Raw genomic sequence first — 15,464 nt, forward strand, 5'->3', positions numbered from 1 at the left:
GTAAAGAGTAAACAGTAAAAATATGGCTAATCAAAAGAGTTGTGCACTGTGATGTACACGATGAATAAGTGTTAAGATGATGCTAGGAAAAGGCAGCCAAATGCTAGCGGCGTGTCAGCAAAGCACAGCTCTGACCAGACAACATTTGCATTTGAAAATAACAAAGTTTCCCAAAGATGAGGGAAAAGTAGGGAAGTAATTACATTTCAGTAATTGAGTAATGCTGGTAATGGATGAATGCTGGAGCACACTGAGGACCGTGGATTTAGAGCAGCTTTAGGCAGCAGTCCAAGCTACGTTCCTCAGGTTCAGGACGCGTGAGTGTGGTGGACATGACTCACTTGTGCTCTTGTGTGGTTTTGCATCCTCAGCGCCCGTTGGAGAAACCGGACGGCTTGGACGTGTCGGACCAGAGTAAAGAGCACCCCCAGCACCTGTGTGAGAAATGTAAAGTCCTGGGTTACTACTGCCGCCGTGTGCAATAGAGCCATCAGAGCCGCGTCACGGGGAACCATCACAGAACCAAGCGGAGGAGGACGTTTGGGCAGGAGAGCCCGCACATGCATCTTCTCATTGGGCTCACGTTCCGGTCATACGTTACCTCACTTTGGGGTTTGTCACCTTCAGTGTTTACAAAGTTCCGCCTTCCTTTTCCCTGCCAAGTGAAGCGCGTGGTCACCACACGCGCCATCGCCGCATTTAGGGTCAGCAGCACATCTTTATCCTTATTAACTGTGAATGAAGCGGGGACATTGTGGATATTGTGCCGTACGTCCCCAAGCTTACCTTTGGCCTATTTATTATTCTTGTCTCGTGTGCAATGTGAGTATGACATAAAGTAATAGATATGTATATTTTCTGTATGCCGCCATGTTGCTTTAGAAACTACTGTAGGTTCAGTGGCTAGTTCCTCGTCAAGTATTTTCTAACAAATGTATCTCTGGTGCAAAGATGGCCATACTGTACGTGGCGTGCGTGGGTTCAGGAAGTCGTGTTTTGGTGTGCGCTCATGCTCTAACGGTGAAAGATTATAATGAACGTTTCAGTTGCGGGCGCAGCGGCAGCGTGTTTGAACGTACAGAAGGCAAAGAAAGTGCAGCAATTTGAAGATATGTGACGTTAAAAAAACGCTGTGTACAGTGATGGAGGCGTACTGATAATGAAGGAATATTAGGGGCATACTGTACTTCATAGGGAAAAAGGAGCCAAATGACGAGGGAACATTTGGGAAATATCAAAACCAAATGGTAGAAATTGGACAATAAAGTCATCATGACGCGAGAATAAAGTCAGAATATTTGGACAATTTTATCGTTTTTTACAAGATAAATCTTATCTTGGGGGAAGCGAGGGTGTTACAAGAATGAAGTCATAAAAATATAAAAAGTTTAAAGTCATCTTTGGACAAAATGGCAAAATAGGAGCATCAAGTCACATTTTTCGAAATAAAAAAACACAAGAACAAAGAACCTAAACAACAGTCAGGAGAGTCAAACGCTAAAATCTTTTTTCTGTTGCATAAATAGACTTTATTTTGGTAAACTTCTGCGTTTTTCCTGACGTTATTCCAGCTTGACTCTGCTAATATGTCAACGTTTTTGACTTGACCTTTATTTTCCCTTTAGTGTAATGTTTATCTGAATAATACGATGGATCCTGCATCGACCCCGATCAACATTTAGGGCAGAATTTAGGTCCAAAAATTGTTTGAATTAATTATAACTATTATATAACTAACTATACATTCTCTACTTGATGTCGGGCTTAAACCTGGACTGTGGCACGAAGGAAAAACTGCAATTGAAAAGAGAAGGGTTTGGTTCTGGAGTAGAATCTAATGTAATAAATACTACAGCCACTTTTATTGCAAATGCTGACCAGAAACCAGAGAGGAACATCAATGAAAATGTAAAATGAGAACTTTATTCTTGTCCATTTCTGCCTTTTTCCTTGTAATTGTATGACTTCAGTCGTGAAGTAGTATCATTTTCTTTGAGGTGCGGCCTTAATACGAGGAGGACTTATGGAACGTGATGTTGTTGTTTTGTTTCATATTGTCAACCTCACGTGCATCACGGTGTCAAGCAAATAGACGATATATAGACACACATTATATATGCAATGTTTGCCTGCCTTGGGATTGTTGTCATAGCAACTATTTTCACACGCCAGTTAACTATTTTTCTATTGTGATTGATTCTATGTGCCTTTGGATGAGCTCACAGACGAAGGAAAAAATGTTCCAAAACGGTTGAGTTTGTGTGTGAGTCACTAGTAACATCATTTATCGCCTGACGTTAAGGTCCATCCTTAAAGTAGCAGTTTTTCGTGCTCCAGGGCTCCCCCCACAGCTACCAAGTGCAATTGAAGGACTGATCATGATTGGGAACAACTCACATTGTTTCTTCTTCTGTTCATGTTGTGTGCCAGCGATGCCTTGCTGTTGTCCACCTAGCGGGTTTTGTCCTTTAACATCCTTTCAAAACACACAAAGCTGCCCGACGACAGTGTCTGTGGCACGTTTGCAGCAAATGGGGGCCGTTCACATACTTTTTTTTGGGGGGGGGGTCCTTGAATTACATATACTTGACTTTTGTATTAGCTGTGTATTTTGCAAAAAAGACAAAAAAGGTAGAAATTTTATAGCAAACTGCAAACTCTGACAAGTATATTTACAAATGAATGACTGTTTATGTATATATTTGATAGCCATCATTAAAAAAATATATTAGCTGAGTTATGCAATATTATACAGCTTGTGTGTGAAGAAGGGCTTATTCCTGAGAAATAAACCTAGCTGGGAGTTTCTTATAACTTTGTTTTACAATAATCTGGAGGATTATCCTTGCAGGAGTATTTATAGATTTGTTTTTTTACAATTATTATTTTGTATAGAATATGCAAACACTACAAGGAAATACTGATGTAGAATATTATGAAGGAAAAAAGCTGGTACATAATTAATCTTTTGTCAGTTGTAAGCCATTGTATTGATTGTACTTTGTGATATATAACCTGCAGTGTTACTAACTCCGAGGCATGTAATCATGTAGAACTATGAAGATGATATTGTGTAAACATGCAGAATGTCTCCTCGCCACTGTATGAGCAGTTCAAACTGTGACATGATGTATTATGGGATGTTATCTTTTAGCTATGACTGACAAAGAACTAGCTGACAGTTTGCATGAGCTTGGTTTCCGATGAAGTATTATTTTGTGCAATGTTACACAGTAGTATTATTTAAATACTGCCCCGTCCACACGGTAACGGCGTTCCCCGGGTAATCCTAGACCTGCATTTTTAAAATCTGCTTTGTCATCGCCGTCATAGACGCATAAGCGGGTTTGTTCACTGCTGCATACGCCAACGTCGCCGCCATATTGGATGTGTCAATCACAATCACATTGTACATAAACAATTTCATTGTTTTTGGTGCCTACCTGTTTCCGAAGTATACTAGTCCGTGTGTGGACGTATAAACGAGAAGAATTCAGTCAAGTTTATTTGTAGAAAGGCGCTTTACGAAAGAAAGTTTACTTGTATTAATTGCCTGCTAGCTAAACACTTATTTTGTTAGCTCGATGACGTGTCGCGCTTTCGCCGTCACATGACCAGAAATGACCGGTCTGTACCACTAAAGAGGTTTAATATTAATATTTCGACATTACCCTGATACACTTTGTCTTATACGACATCGCTGAAGTAATTCTACTTCGTCGTCAATTCGGCTTCAATGGACATGGATTTTAATATCGCAAAACAAAACGAACTTACAACCCGGAAGCGTTCCCGTGTGGACCAGGCCATTTTGTGATCATGAACATTTACAGCCAAGCCTCGTTGAATAATTACTGAATGTATGTGGTGTGGTAACAAATCAAATGTGTTACGCAACATTGTAAGACATTTCTATATGTACAGGAAAAAAAACACATGGTGGAGAAGTGGGAGTTCTGCAAAAAGGAGGACACCAGTGGGTGTGTGCGTCTGTTTTCATGTCCATGAAATGGCATTCCAAAATGTGCCTTATTTTGTTAGTTAGGAAAACATGTTAGTGCTCTCGTGCCGTCGAGTTTGAATAAAAGTCGTACTGAAAGTTGCTTTATTTCCCTTCTTGGTGTTTTTTTTCCTGGTCGGTCTCGTCAAAAGCAACACATGGCGCTGCACAAGCTCGCCAGCAGGGGGCGCCGTTCCCCTTTATCGCGTTGTACCTGTTGGCTTGGAGTTCCAAAGGGGAGATGTTATCATCCCAAGTGTTCGGACGCGCCCTGATGTCAGCACGAGCTGCCTTGTGTGATTAAAGCAGACATTTATGGCCTACAAATCCCCCCCCCCCCCGGTTGTAAAGATGTCATAGTACTGCATGCAGCCGCAGATGCGAGGCCAGTTTCCATGCATTCCACCCATCTTAAACCTCCAAGGGCGGGGGGGCTCAAACTCTATCAAGTTTGTTACAACATCTCAAGTTGGAACGTCTAAAAGGGGGAGTGGGGGGGGGGGGTGATAATTCAAACAAACTCTGCTGGAAGGTCAGCACATGTTTCCTATTTGCTCTTGTTTACTTTCATGAAGTATCAGCTCGTCTCTGAGGCGGCACTCGTGCGCACTGGAAGACGTTTTCTGCATTCCTTGAAGCCAAGCCGTGGTTGTGTACGTCTGTTTGAGCCCTAAGTCACCTGATGTCACTTCCTGTACGGACAGACAGGAAGTGGTGGCGTCTAAAAAAAGCCTGCACCGGACCGTTTCCAGGAAGCGTTCCGAAGCAGCGGGGGTACACACAAGCCAATGTCCTCGCAGCCGGAGCGGGAACATGGGGAGTTTATTTGGCAGGAAGCGGCCAGGCATTGCACAAGATGTACACTTGAAAATAAAAGCGGGGCCTCGTCAACACACAAGACCGATGATGATGATGATACAAACAATTCAGAGAAGTTCCAGCATCACAATAAAGTACGTTTATTGGGGTTAATATCTTCCAGACCTGATCCATGATCAGTGAATTTCTGCAAAATAGGATTCCCTATTTATGGATGGAACATTTTCATCGTTTACCGGCTTATAAATAAGCCTTTTCACAGTATTAGAGCTCTCTACATGTGAAATAACACCCCTACTAAGAGAAAATAAGACATAATATAAGCTAACACATTAGCGCTGGAAGCCCTGCTTGTTTGTTTCCACTTCCTGTTCTGCACGTACTTCCTGAAGTGGCTATTGTCTCATCAATGTAACATTACTGACACCTAGTGGCCAGTTTGGTACTAGACTATGGTCTTTATTACTCAGGAAAACATGTTGGAATACAAGTGATATGTCGTATTGGGGGCCAACCAATCACAGGGCACATATAGACACAAAAAAAAAATCTTGATATTAGCTTGCTAGCTCACCAGCTAGCAGTCTCAAGTCTCTGCAGCATAAAAGTGGTGCAATGTGGTGTAAAGAAAGAATAACAGGAGTGTAAAGGTGACTATAGGGGTGTTATTTCATGCCTACAGGGCTCTAATCATATTAAAACCATATTTAGAAAGTCCTAAACAGGTTTTCTATGCTCCAACTACAAAACTATTCCTTTTATTAACATGGAATCTTATATGGCAGAAATATAGTGGTCTGGAACCAATCCGCGAGAATGGAGGGGTTACCGTACAAACTATTTCATTTGCCCGCAATCCGACACCACAATCTTCTTGATCACGCCGCCATCATGCAAACCAAAAGACTCCATTCTGGTGACCACGTCCATGCCGGACGTCACCTGACCAAACGCTACATGCTTGCCATCCAGCCTGCCAAGGAGACGAGAAAAAAACTAAAGCAAAACGGCAGCAAAAACATTGGAAAAAACGTACGCTCACCGGACACTTCATTAGGTACAACAGTCAAATCCTGCCCTTCAAACGACCTCAACGATGAACCATGTCATGTTAGTGTCATACTGCCAGGTTATCCTCAAATAGGCCCCTCCTTTTGTTACCCACAGGGGGCAGTAATTCCCTTTATCAGGACTGAAAGCACCATGTGTGACTGTGGTTATCTTTAGCATCACCTGCAAAGCTAACATGGCATCTGTAAAGCTGCACTTCACAGCATTCGGGAGGTGATCAGACAAATCATTCAGCTTGATCTAAAGATGGCGTAATGCTTTGTTGACAAATTCAAGCAAATATTACTTTACTACACATTTTCTGAATTAACACGTACATAATGAAGTACCCAGTGACTAAAACATGCTGGAAAAGTTAGTTACCATTCCGTCTTGGTGGTGCAGATAAAGAACTGAGAACCATTGGTGTTGGGTCCCGAGTTGGCCATGGAGAGAATCCCTGCACGGTGGAAGTCAAATGAAAAATCGTTTAAGAAGTAAACAACTTGGGTTATTGTGACTGTTTGAAATACAATGTTTGTGAAACCCGAGTTATTATATCGCATTATTTGTGAACTCACTATCATTTGAAACTTGCAAGCAAACACAGTGAAGAAGGTACTGCCATCTAGCGGACAGGCATGTGTATACAAATGAAATATACTGTATATTTCTTTACGCCAAAGAAAATACTAATACTAATAAAACAACAAAAAAAAAACAAAATGTACTTGTTTCATAAATTAATAAACTAAACAAATAAGATGAACAATCCAAAACTAATTAATAAAATATTTTCTATATATTATGTGGGATAAGCAATTTATCTCCAGCTTTCCGGATGTCATTTCGGCTTGTCAGGTCATCAAGGACGATATAAAAATATACAATATAATACTAGTAAATACTAGAAATAGAAGGTTGAAGAGCTGCACCTGCCCCAGTGTGTTTTAACCGAAAGTTTTCATCCTTGAAGGTTTTCCCGTATATAGATTTCCCACCAGTGCCGTTATGGTTGGTGAAATCTCCTCCCTGTGACAAGACAAGGAGCATCCATATGTAATAATATTAATATCATCATCATGGTCGTCATGACAACAGAATGTGGTTGACCTGACACATGAACTCTGGGATGACCCTGTGGAACACCGAGTTCTTGTACCCGAAGCCGTGCTCTCCTGTGCACAATGCCCTGAAGTTCTCTATGGAAGCAAACATTCTGTTTATTATTTTTAACACAAAACGGCTCAAATGTTTTTGCATGTTTTATTATTATTATTTTTACTTACCTGCAGTCTTTGGCACGACATCTGCATTCAGCTGCAAGATATAAGCAGTAATAGAATCAGTGTCCAACAGGCGTCCTGCAGGGGCTGCTAAAGGTCCTCGGGAGAGGCTAATGCTAATTAGCCAGCTAGCTAAGAACGAGCTACCTGGATGATTATTCTTCCCAGTGGCTCACCGTCCGCTTGAATGTCCAGAAACACGACGGGGTTCTCGGTGGGGGAAGAGGAAAACAGTCCGGCGGCAGCGATGCCGACTGCGCTGAATCTTACTTTCTTTTTGAAGGAAAGCATCGTACTTTCACCTGCTCGTCGTAGCACATTTTAGGGCCACAGACGCTAGCCTGCTAATGCTGACCGATGACGTCACACGGCGTGACAAAACTGTAGCTGTGCCACAGCGACATTTTGTGGCGAAATGGGGAAGTGCAAGCATGCTTGTATGAGTTATGTGACAAAGTGAAATGTCTTATTTTCTTTCATAAGACATTTATGTACTGTATGTATATACTCATATGATCTATAATTTCATATGGATTTTTGCTTTGAGAGTGTTGTATATATTTAATTTTAAAATGGCGATTTAAATGTAATAAAAATATGAATTATAAAATAAATGTACTACTATATTTAACTATATACATACATAATAAAATAAAATAATTACAAATCGTTTTCTACGATTCACAAAATAAACATTTTACATGACAGTAATAATAAAAATATTTTAATAATTGTTATTGATCAGTACTGATAAAACATTTAGAGCCAATACATATTACTATATATTTATCTACTTTTTAAGATGATGCATATTTGTAAGCTGGGCAGCAAAGTTTCCTAAATGTCCAATTTTAAAATACATCCACGTGCAACAGAAGATTACAGGTGAATTAATCCTAATCTGAGACTAGCCAGCATCCCCGGCCGCGACATGAAATGACGAGTCAAGCCTCAGCATTTTGGCGTTCCAATTATTTAGTCTTAAATTGGCGTATCAAGAGGCACGTCAAACATGGCGTTTCTCGGGGTACATATTTATTCCATAAATATTAGGATGTCACGTCATCCTACGACATACAGGTTTGTCAGACTAAAAAAAGAAAAAATCACAATATCGGTCTGAGCACTTCAGATTGGACTTCATGCCGAATTGCATAAAAATGAGAAATTGTTTGACATCTTTTGACTACTTAGTCCTTTTGTTTTGATACAAACTTGGAATCTCCAAATTGGATTTTCACTGAATCATTTTGTAGCACCTTTTTTCTATACTGTATATATATACTGTATATATATAGTACACAGGTACACAGGTGACAAGAGAAATACACGGCATATTACACAAAGGAGAAAATGTATTTTGCGTGTGGGGAACATAAAGTATATTTGCCAAGAACGGACAGGTGAGGTCAGCGAGGTCATCCAAGGTGACAGACAGGAGGACGCTGCAAGCTTTACAAATTCTAAATACACTATGCACACTCCCTGTGGAGAAAATGAATACATTTCTTGCTTTTCTTCTTATCGTGTCTCTATTTGTCATTTACATTATGTACACACACGCACACGCACACGCGTACATGTTTCTTTTCAACATGAATAGCTTTAAAAATGGTCAGACATTTTTCACGTGGGCTGCGAGAGGAGAGGAGAATTTGGAGAGACCCAAAGCGGCAGTGCGTCGTCTATCGACAAACAAACAAAAAACAGTATTTGGTTGCGTGTAAAGGGATAACAAGTCTTAAAAAAGGGGGGAGGGGGGGGGGGGCAAACAAACATCACTTTTCGTGTACTGCATTAGACCTGTCACAAAAACAAAATAACTTCAAATCATATCAAATGGGGTGAAAATACACAAGATGTTTATGCAATTTAAAAAGTATCCAATTGGGGGGGGGGGGGATTTGGACCTCTAAGCTGCTTTTACACATTTTGGACACCACACCGGCTAACGAACATTAAAATAAGAATAAACGGGGAGACACACGATACGACGATACGAGGCCAGAGTGCATTTGGATGAATTGGGATGAGAGTACCGTGTCCAGCACTGCAGTGGAGGACCATGCAGGTGGCCCCCCCCACCCTTAAGAAAAAGGATAAAAACAGGGGGGGTCCATGCTGCTATTAAATACTACAAAAAATGTAGGAAATATCTGCTTTGGTGATGTTTACGTCCAAGTGTGTGTTGTTGGGGGGGGGGGGGGGCAATAACGCACATAAAATGTACAAAAAAAGTATAATAAAATAATAAATATGAATGGGATAAAAGAGGCAAGACGACGGGGACGCACAAATTGGCACTTTGAATAAAAGAACGGTGCTAAATCTGACAGAGTGAGACGTCACAATAAATAGAGCATCTGCGGAGTGCCGGTGTTGCAAAGGTTTCCTTCTCGCTTCCTGTTCCACGCACACATGCACTCGCCTCGTGCACAGCTGGAAGAACACATGAGACAAAAACACACATATAAAAGGACCCCCCTCCCCCCACCCCTCCAAGCATTTTTTGTCCCCCCCCCCAAAAGCCAAATCATGCTCGTATAGAATATATATAAAAAGCTTTCCTCTGTTGATGATAATAGCTGCACTTGATAAGTCACACGGGGTATCATATACACGGATATCTGCTCTATGTACACGTCTGCTTGTGCCCGCCAACATGGCCGCCGATGCTGTTGGTGGAATCTTGACACACGGAAAAAAAACTCCAAAACAAACATGTGCAGGGATGCTCTCCCTGGAAGTCCCACCCCCTTGCGGCGCACCCTAATAAAGAGAGCCTGTGCACGTGCGGCGTGGGGGTGGCGGGTCACTGAGGTGGCGTCTGCGGACGGGACGGGACGGGACGGGAAGGCCCGACGCGTCCCTCAGTTGTTCTCAAAGAGGGACAGAAGGTCGTCGTTGCTGTTGGCCGGAAGATCGGGAGGATCCAAGTAGGAGAGGAGCTCGTCCGGGTTGGCGAGCTCTGGAAGAAGCTGCAGGGGAGTGGGGTGGGGGTGGGGGTGGGGAGGAATATTGTTATAGGATATCGTTTATGGCAGGTCATTAATAAATGGAACATTTTGGTCGTTTACTGTTTACCTATATATGCTTTTAACACTTTTAGAGCCCTACAGACATGAACTAGCACCCCTATAATCACCTTTACACGTCTATGTGACAAGAAAACTGTAGCTTCCATAGTCAGAGGCTGCACGAGTGCTACCACGGCTGTGTGTCGATTCATTTTCAGGCTATAGAAATGTATACAAGATGTACACGGACTACTCTAAAGTACATGTGACTGGGAGTGCCGTACGCGTTGCCATGACGCTGCAACACAAACGAAGCCAAACAAGAGAGACACAAGCGCAGCCGCATGGCGCCGAAAGCACGCAGACTTACATCCAGCGAAGGTTCGGGCATGTCCTGGCCATCTGACGAGGGGTTAAAGGTCAGATCGGCGTGCGGGTGAGCGTTCTGCCCGGGGGGCTGAGGCGGCTGAGGCTGCGAGGGGCGAGGTGGCTGCGATGGCTGGCTTCCGCCGGCGCCGCCACCGCCACCACCACCGTGGTGCAAAGGCGGCCCCGTTGGGCCGCCGCCGCCGCCGCCGTGATGCAAGGAGGGCCCCGATTGGCCGCCGGGATGAGGAGAAGCATGCAAGCTGGGCTGCATGGAGCTATGATCAGGATGGGACATCTGCAGGTTGCAACAGATGGAGGGAGGAGAGGAGGAGAGGAGGAGAGGAGGAGACAGGTTTGAGAAAGGAGGAACGTGAAATGAGTCCCAGCGCGAATGGAAGCTGTGACGTAACATCATGCTGGCTATTGGCCCACAAACCAAACTCCGCCCACCAGTCGGCGAAGGTGCAGAGACTTACCGCCTCGCTCATGCCGTGACTGAGGGGCTTGTCCTGCGACAGGAGACCACCGGGGCCGGCGTCTGGCGGGTGCGAAAGCTGCGGCCCGTGCATGAACTCGCTCATGGGTGGACCCGCCCCTCCTCCGGCTCCGCCCCCAGAGGGGTTCCCGTGAGGGAAGTCAAAGTTCCCCTGGCTGTGGTACGTGTTGCCTGTCAGGACCAAAACAAATTCCCAGTGAATAACCAGATTACAGTTTTTGTACATTTTCTTGATGGACTGATGGACGCAATAGCCCCCCGGGCCGCACTTTGGACACCCTGGTCTACTTATGGAAGGATGCAAGGACGCAAGGATGGATGGAAGGATGCATGGAAGGATGGATGGATGGATACAAGAATGCATGGAAGAATGCAAGGATGGATGGATGCAAGGATGGATGCAGGGATGCAAGGATGGATGCTAGGATGGATGCAAGGATGCAAGGATGGATGCTAGGATGGATGCAAGGGTGGATGGAAGGATGCAAGGGTGGATGGAAGGATGCAAGGGTGGATGCAAGGAGAGATGCAAGGCTGGATGGAAGGATGCAAGGATGGATGGACAGATGCAAGGAGAGATGCAAGCATGGATGCAAGGAGAGATGCAAGGATGCAAGGTGAGATGCAAGGATGGATGGAAGGATGCAAGGATGGATGGAAGGATGCAAGGATGGATGGACGGATGCAAGGATGGATGGACGGATGCAAGGATGCTAGGATGGAGGCAAGGATGCAAGGATGGATGGAAGGATGCAAGGATGGATGGAAGGATGCAAGGGTGGATGCAAGGAGAGATGCAAGGCTGGATGGAAGGATGCAAGGATGGATGGAAGGATGCAAGGGTGGATGCAAGGAGAGATGCAAGCATGGATGCAAGGAGAGATGCAAGGATGGATGGAAGGATGCAAGGAGAGATGCAAGGATGCAAGGTGAGATGCAAGGATGGATGGAAGGATGCAAGGATGGATGGAAGGATGCAAGGATGGATGGAAGGATGCATAGTGTTTTATTACCGCCACATCAGCGGTGTCGCTGTATTCCGTGTCCTTGAACGCACCATGAGCATCACCAATCCAGCTGGTGTTTGCTTACCTGCTACTGGGTAATCTCCCCCGTTTCCGCTGCCGTGTTGGCCGGGGTGTGGGGGGTAAGGGCTGGGACCGGGTCCAGGTCCGTGGCCGGGTCCTGGCCCGGGTCCGGGCCCAAGCTGGGCGATCATCTCCATGACGTTGGGCATGGTCATCTGACTGGGGCTCATGGTCTTAAAGCGCTTGGCGAGCGGCCCGTCCGGGTCTTCTTTGATGTGCAGCTCGGACTTGACGGGCACGGGGCGCCAGCTGCACGTGGGGTCGATGGTGACCTCCTCAAACTCCGAGCTGTTGGAGATCCAGTCAGTTCGAGCCCGACCCTCAAGCGACAAGCCTCAATGCGCACGTGAACTTACTTTTGGATGGCGTTGAGGATCCCCCACATGTACTGGTCCACTTCCAGACCTTCTAATAATGCGGTTTTGCTGTGAAAGGAGGCGAGGACGCCGTTAAGAGCCGCTTTTTACCGCGACTACAGCTGCGGAGGCAAAAGGTGTGAACCTACTTGCACACAGGACATCTCCAGGTGCCTCTCTCGCAGTTGAGCTGCAGGTAGGACTCCAGGTCGAAGCACTGCGGGAGACGACAACCAATCAGACGAGTTCCTTAAACATAACTTTCTCGGGCACGAACCTGCACGTGTTTGCAGTCGTGCCCCCGCGCCGGCAGCTGGATGCGTCTGAAGGTGATGGGACACTTGAGCGACACTTTAATGGCCGTCTGCTCCACGCCGTCCTCCCCGTTGAGCGTGGTGCTGCCCGCCGAGGCCGCCACGCTGCTGAAGTTCCTCTTAACTGCCGAGAGACGCCACAGTGATTGGCCGCACGGCTCCAAACGCAAGGAGAAGAGCAGCAGGTGGCTAGCTAATTGAGATATTAACAAACGGCGACGCACTTTTGGTGATGCAGTGTTCCGCGGGAAGGAGCCTCTTCTTTAGGAGCCCCTGGAGGACGGAGCGCACAGACGGCCTGTGGACCAGCTGCAGCACGAACAGATGCGACTGCGGAGCAAAAAACACAACAAGGAACATGCGGCCCGGTCCCGAAACGTGCGTCCATCTTGAACACGGCGCCGGCCCGAGGCTGTTCTACTCACGCAGCAGCAGGCGGTGACGGTGATCTGGATGGTGTTCCTGCCCGGCTGGCACACGTGCTTCAGGTGCAAGGGCTTGTGGGAGGTTTTGTTGTCCCCCCTCTCGATGGTGAGGGGCGTGGCGTTGACGCTGACCTGGACGGAGGCCGGCCAGTTGGTGTTCATCTGCCTGTCCTCGTGGTGGTAGCACTTGAACTGCAGCTCCAGGTCCGACCTGTGGGGGCGACGGAGGGCCACATGTGGTCTGTTGCCCCCCTTTCCAAATGTTTTGCTCCAGGGAGCCGGCGGGGTGGCGTTACCTCCACATGAGGGTCTGGTGGACGGAGGGTCGGAGGTGGAAGACGTGGTTGCTGACGGCCAGGTTGTGCTCCAAGCGGAACGGCTCCAGCACCACGCCGTCCCTGACTGGGAACGTCAGCCTCAGCTCCTCGTTGGAGTTCGCTGGAGGAGGGGAGCAAAAAACGACCATGTCTTTTGTGTCTTTTGCCGGAAATATACAATAATAATAACATAATAATAAATAATAATAATTTCAGCAGTTGCAGAGTTCATACGTTTGATGATTTATTTTATTCTATTTTGCTATGCAGCAAAATCTTATTAGTTTGTTACCGCCTAAAGAATATAAAAATCATCTATCTATTATTATATAGAAAATGAATTAATATTAATAATATGAATATAATATTAATAATATTATATTACATATATTATAATATAATAATATTAATGAATGAATGAATGAATGATAAATATTAATAATATTATATAATAGTAAAATTATATAAATTATAAATATAACAAAATTAGATGCTACATGTTGTAGCACCTAATTTTGCATTTTCTTAATCATCACATTATATTACATTGTACATTATATCAAATGTTATATTTGATATGTATTTTATTATCTTTCCATTTATATATATATATATTAAAATTTTAATATTTAATTTTAAAATTTAATTTGGTGCCGTAACATTTGTGAAAAATAATTTTGTGACATAATTCATGTAAAAAATGTATTATATTGCGTATTATTATAATATTGCGTGTGCGTCCAATGAAAACGGGTGTGTTTTCATATGGAGGAGTGCGGAATGGGAATCGTACTTACACGGAGGGGGGGGAAGTGCTGTCATATTTGGTTTCATGTCCGGTGGGAACGGGGGCTTCACATCCTGGCTTGGCGACAGGTACGGAGGGATATTACTTCCGGGCGTCATTGGGGGCGTGGGGTTTCCAGGCACTGGGGAGTGGGGGTAGTTACCCGGCCTGGGGGGCTATGAAAGGCAGGCAATTAAAAACATAAAACAATGCTGTAATGCCATTCATAAACACTAGGGGTGTCACAAGATCCATATATTTCCATGTGCATGCGTGTCCGTTTTCCTTAGGCAGGAAGAGGGTTTGCTCCATAGAACAACAGTCATACAGTATGAACAGCCCTAATAACACCTAAACAGGAAGTGAGATCATACCCCATTCCCTTGGCCGTAGGAGTATCCTCCTCCAGAGAAGTTGGTGCTCTGCCCGTTGAAAGGCTCCTGCTGCAAAACAAATATTGACTTTGGCATCATCTGCTGGTCATCTGCTGGGCTCGGCATGGAGGAAGTGGGAGCAGACCTTGTAGTACTGGCCCATGGGCATGCCAGGCGGGTACTGCCCTTGCCCCTGCTGCCCTGGCATCCTCTGTCCTGGGTAGCTGGGTGAAGCGAGCGGCCTGGAGGCGTTGGGGTTGGGGTACTGTCCCTGCTGGGGCGGGAACTGACTGTTGGGCCCGTACTGACCTCCATAGCCAGCCTACAGGGGGGACATCAAGTTGGGTTAAATCAAGCGACAAGAGGACCGGGGTCGACGTTCGTGCGTCAAAGGCTCCACCCACCTCCCCAGGATACGCCCTCTTCATGCCCTGCATGGGCATGCCTTGCCGGGGTCCTCCGGGATACCCCTGCTGGGGCATCCGCTGGCCGTGACCCCCGAATGGACCCATGCCGGGAGTTCGGGCCTGGTTCATGCCCATGGGGGGGCCGCTCAAGTTGGGGTTGTTCATACCTGAACCCATGCTGGCTGGATTCATGCCTCCAGGCGGACCTCGCGGCCCCGGCTGGTTCAGGAACTGACTGTTGTAGGCCTGAGCCGGGCCCATCTGGAAGGAGGAACACATCTGGAGGAGAGAAGATGCAGGAGGATGCTCAGGTCTCCAGCAGCTGGAAGGAGGTACGGCATCTTACTAATGTGAGTAGT

General features: G+C 45.5%; 3 protein-coding genes across 10 annotated transcripts in view; 1 reads left to right on the forward strand and 2 right to left on the reverse strand.

Moving 5' to 3' along the window:
* zcchc24 (zinc finger, CCHC domain containing 24) overlaps positions 1-4,118 on the forward strand; it is a 31,736-nt gene extending 27,618 nt beyond the window's left edge. Inside the window, exon 4 of the mRNA XM_058058099.2 lies at positions 372-4,118. Within this exon, the coding sequence (XP_057914082.1) occupies positions 372-485 (114 nt within the window). The 3' untranslated portion in view covers positions 486-4,118. The remainder of the gene's footprint in view (positions 1-371) is intronic.
* A 690-nt stretch (positions 4,119-4,808) lies between these two features.
* ppifa (peptidylprolyl isomerase Fa) lies at positions 4,809-7,513 on the reverse strand. 2 transcript variants are annotated; one of them, XM_058059203.2, is made up of 6 exons: positions 7,303-7,513; positions 7,159-7,189; positions 6,983-7,071; positions 6,805-6,901; positions 6,254-6,329; positions 4,809-5,792 (listed from the first exon to the last, which is right to left on the reverse strand). In XM_058059203.2, exons 1-6 carry the CDS (start codon positions 7,444-7,446, stop codon positions 5,657-5,659), a joined length of 573 nt encoding a protein of 190 aa, XP_057915186.2. In that variant the 5' UTR covers positions 7,447-7,513; the 3' UTR covers positions 4,809-5,656. The 2 variants fall into 2 exon arrangements, with proteins under 2 accessions (XP_057915186.2, XP_057915187.2); XM_058059204.2 differs by having other exon boundaries at positions 4,810-5,792; positions 7,332-7,481.
* Positions 7,514-9,671: 2,158 nt separating this feature from the next.
* The window catches only part of zmiz1a (zinc finger, MIZ-type containing 1a), a 100,785-nt gene continuing 94,992 nt past the window's right edge, over positions 9,672-15,464 (reverse strand). For 6 of the 7 annotated variants that reach the window (XM_058059206.2, XM_078787414.1, XM_078787411.1 and 3 more), the window contains 14 exons: positions 15,103-15,384; positions 14,844-15,020; positions 14,699-14,767; positions 14,335-14,500; positions 13,517-13,658; positions 13,221-13,431; positions 13,020-13,125; positions 12,759-12,919; positions 12,631-12,698; positions 12,482-12,550; positions 12,130-12,413; positions 11,018-11,208; positions 10,543-10,836; positions 9,672-10,133 (listed from right to left, as the gene is read on the reverse strand). In XM_058059206.2, coding sequence (XP_057915189.2) covers positions 10,026-10,133; positions 10,543-10,836; positions 11,018-11,208; positions 12,130-12,413; positions 12,482-12,550; positions 12,631-12,698; positions 12,759-12,919; positions 13,020-13,125; positions 13,221-13,431; positions 13,517-13,658; positions 14,335-14,500; positions 14,699-14,767; positions 14,844-15,020; positions 15,103-15,384 — 2,328 coding nt within the window. In that variant the 3' untranslated portion in view covers positions 9,672-10,025. The remainder of the gene's footprint in view (positions 10,134-10,542; positions 10,837-11,017; positions 11,209-12,129; positions 12,414-12,481; positions 12,551-12,630; positions 12,699-12,758; positions 12,920-13,019; positions 13,126-13,220; positions 13,432-13,516; positions 13,659-14,334; positions 14,501-14,698; positions 14,768-14,843; positions 15,021-15,102; positions 15,385-15,464) is intronic. The other variant, XM_078787413.1, reaches the window with a different exon arrangement.

Source organism: Doryrhamphus excisus, linkage group LG20 (genome assembly GCF_037039965.1).
Source record: "Doryrhamphus excisus strain RoL-2023G ecotype Guam linkage group LG20, RoL_Dexc_Guam_v1.1, whole genome shotgun sequence".
NCBI lineage: Eukaryota > Metazoa > Chordata > Actinopteri > Syngnathiformes > Syngnathidae > Doryrhamphus > Doryrhamphus excisus.

Bases quoted from the DNA above. Each gene is read 5' to 3' on its own strand.
- ppifa (XM_058059203.2), bottom strand. From the start codon at position 7,446: ATGCTTTCCTTCAAAAAGAAAGTAAGATTCAGCGCAGTCGGCATCGCT. The intron at 7,072-7,158 runs GTAAGTAAAAAT...TTGCTTCCATAG, and splicing joins TGTCGTGCCAAAGACTGCAG to AGAACTTCAGGGCATTGTGC. The intron at 6,902-6,982 runs GTCAACCACATT...GTCTTGTCACAG, and splicing joins TCCCAGAGTTCATGTGTCAG to GGAGGAGATTTCACCAACCA.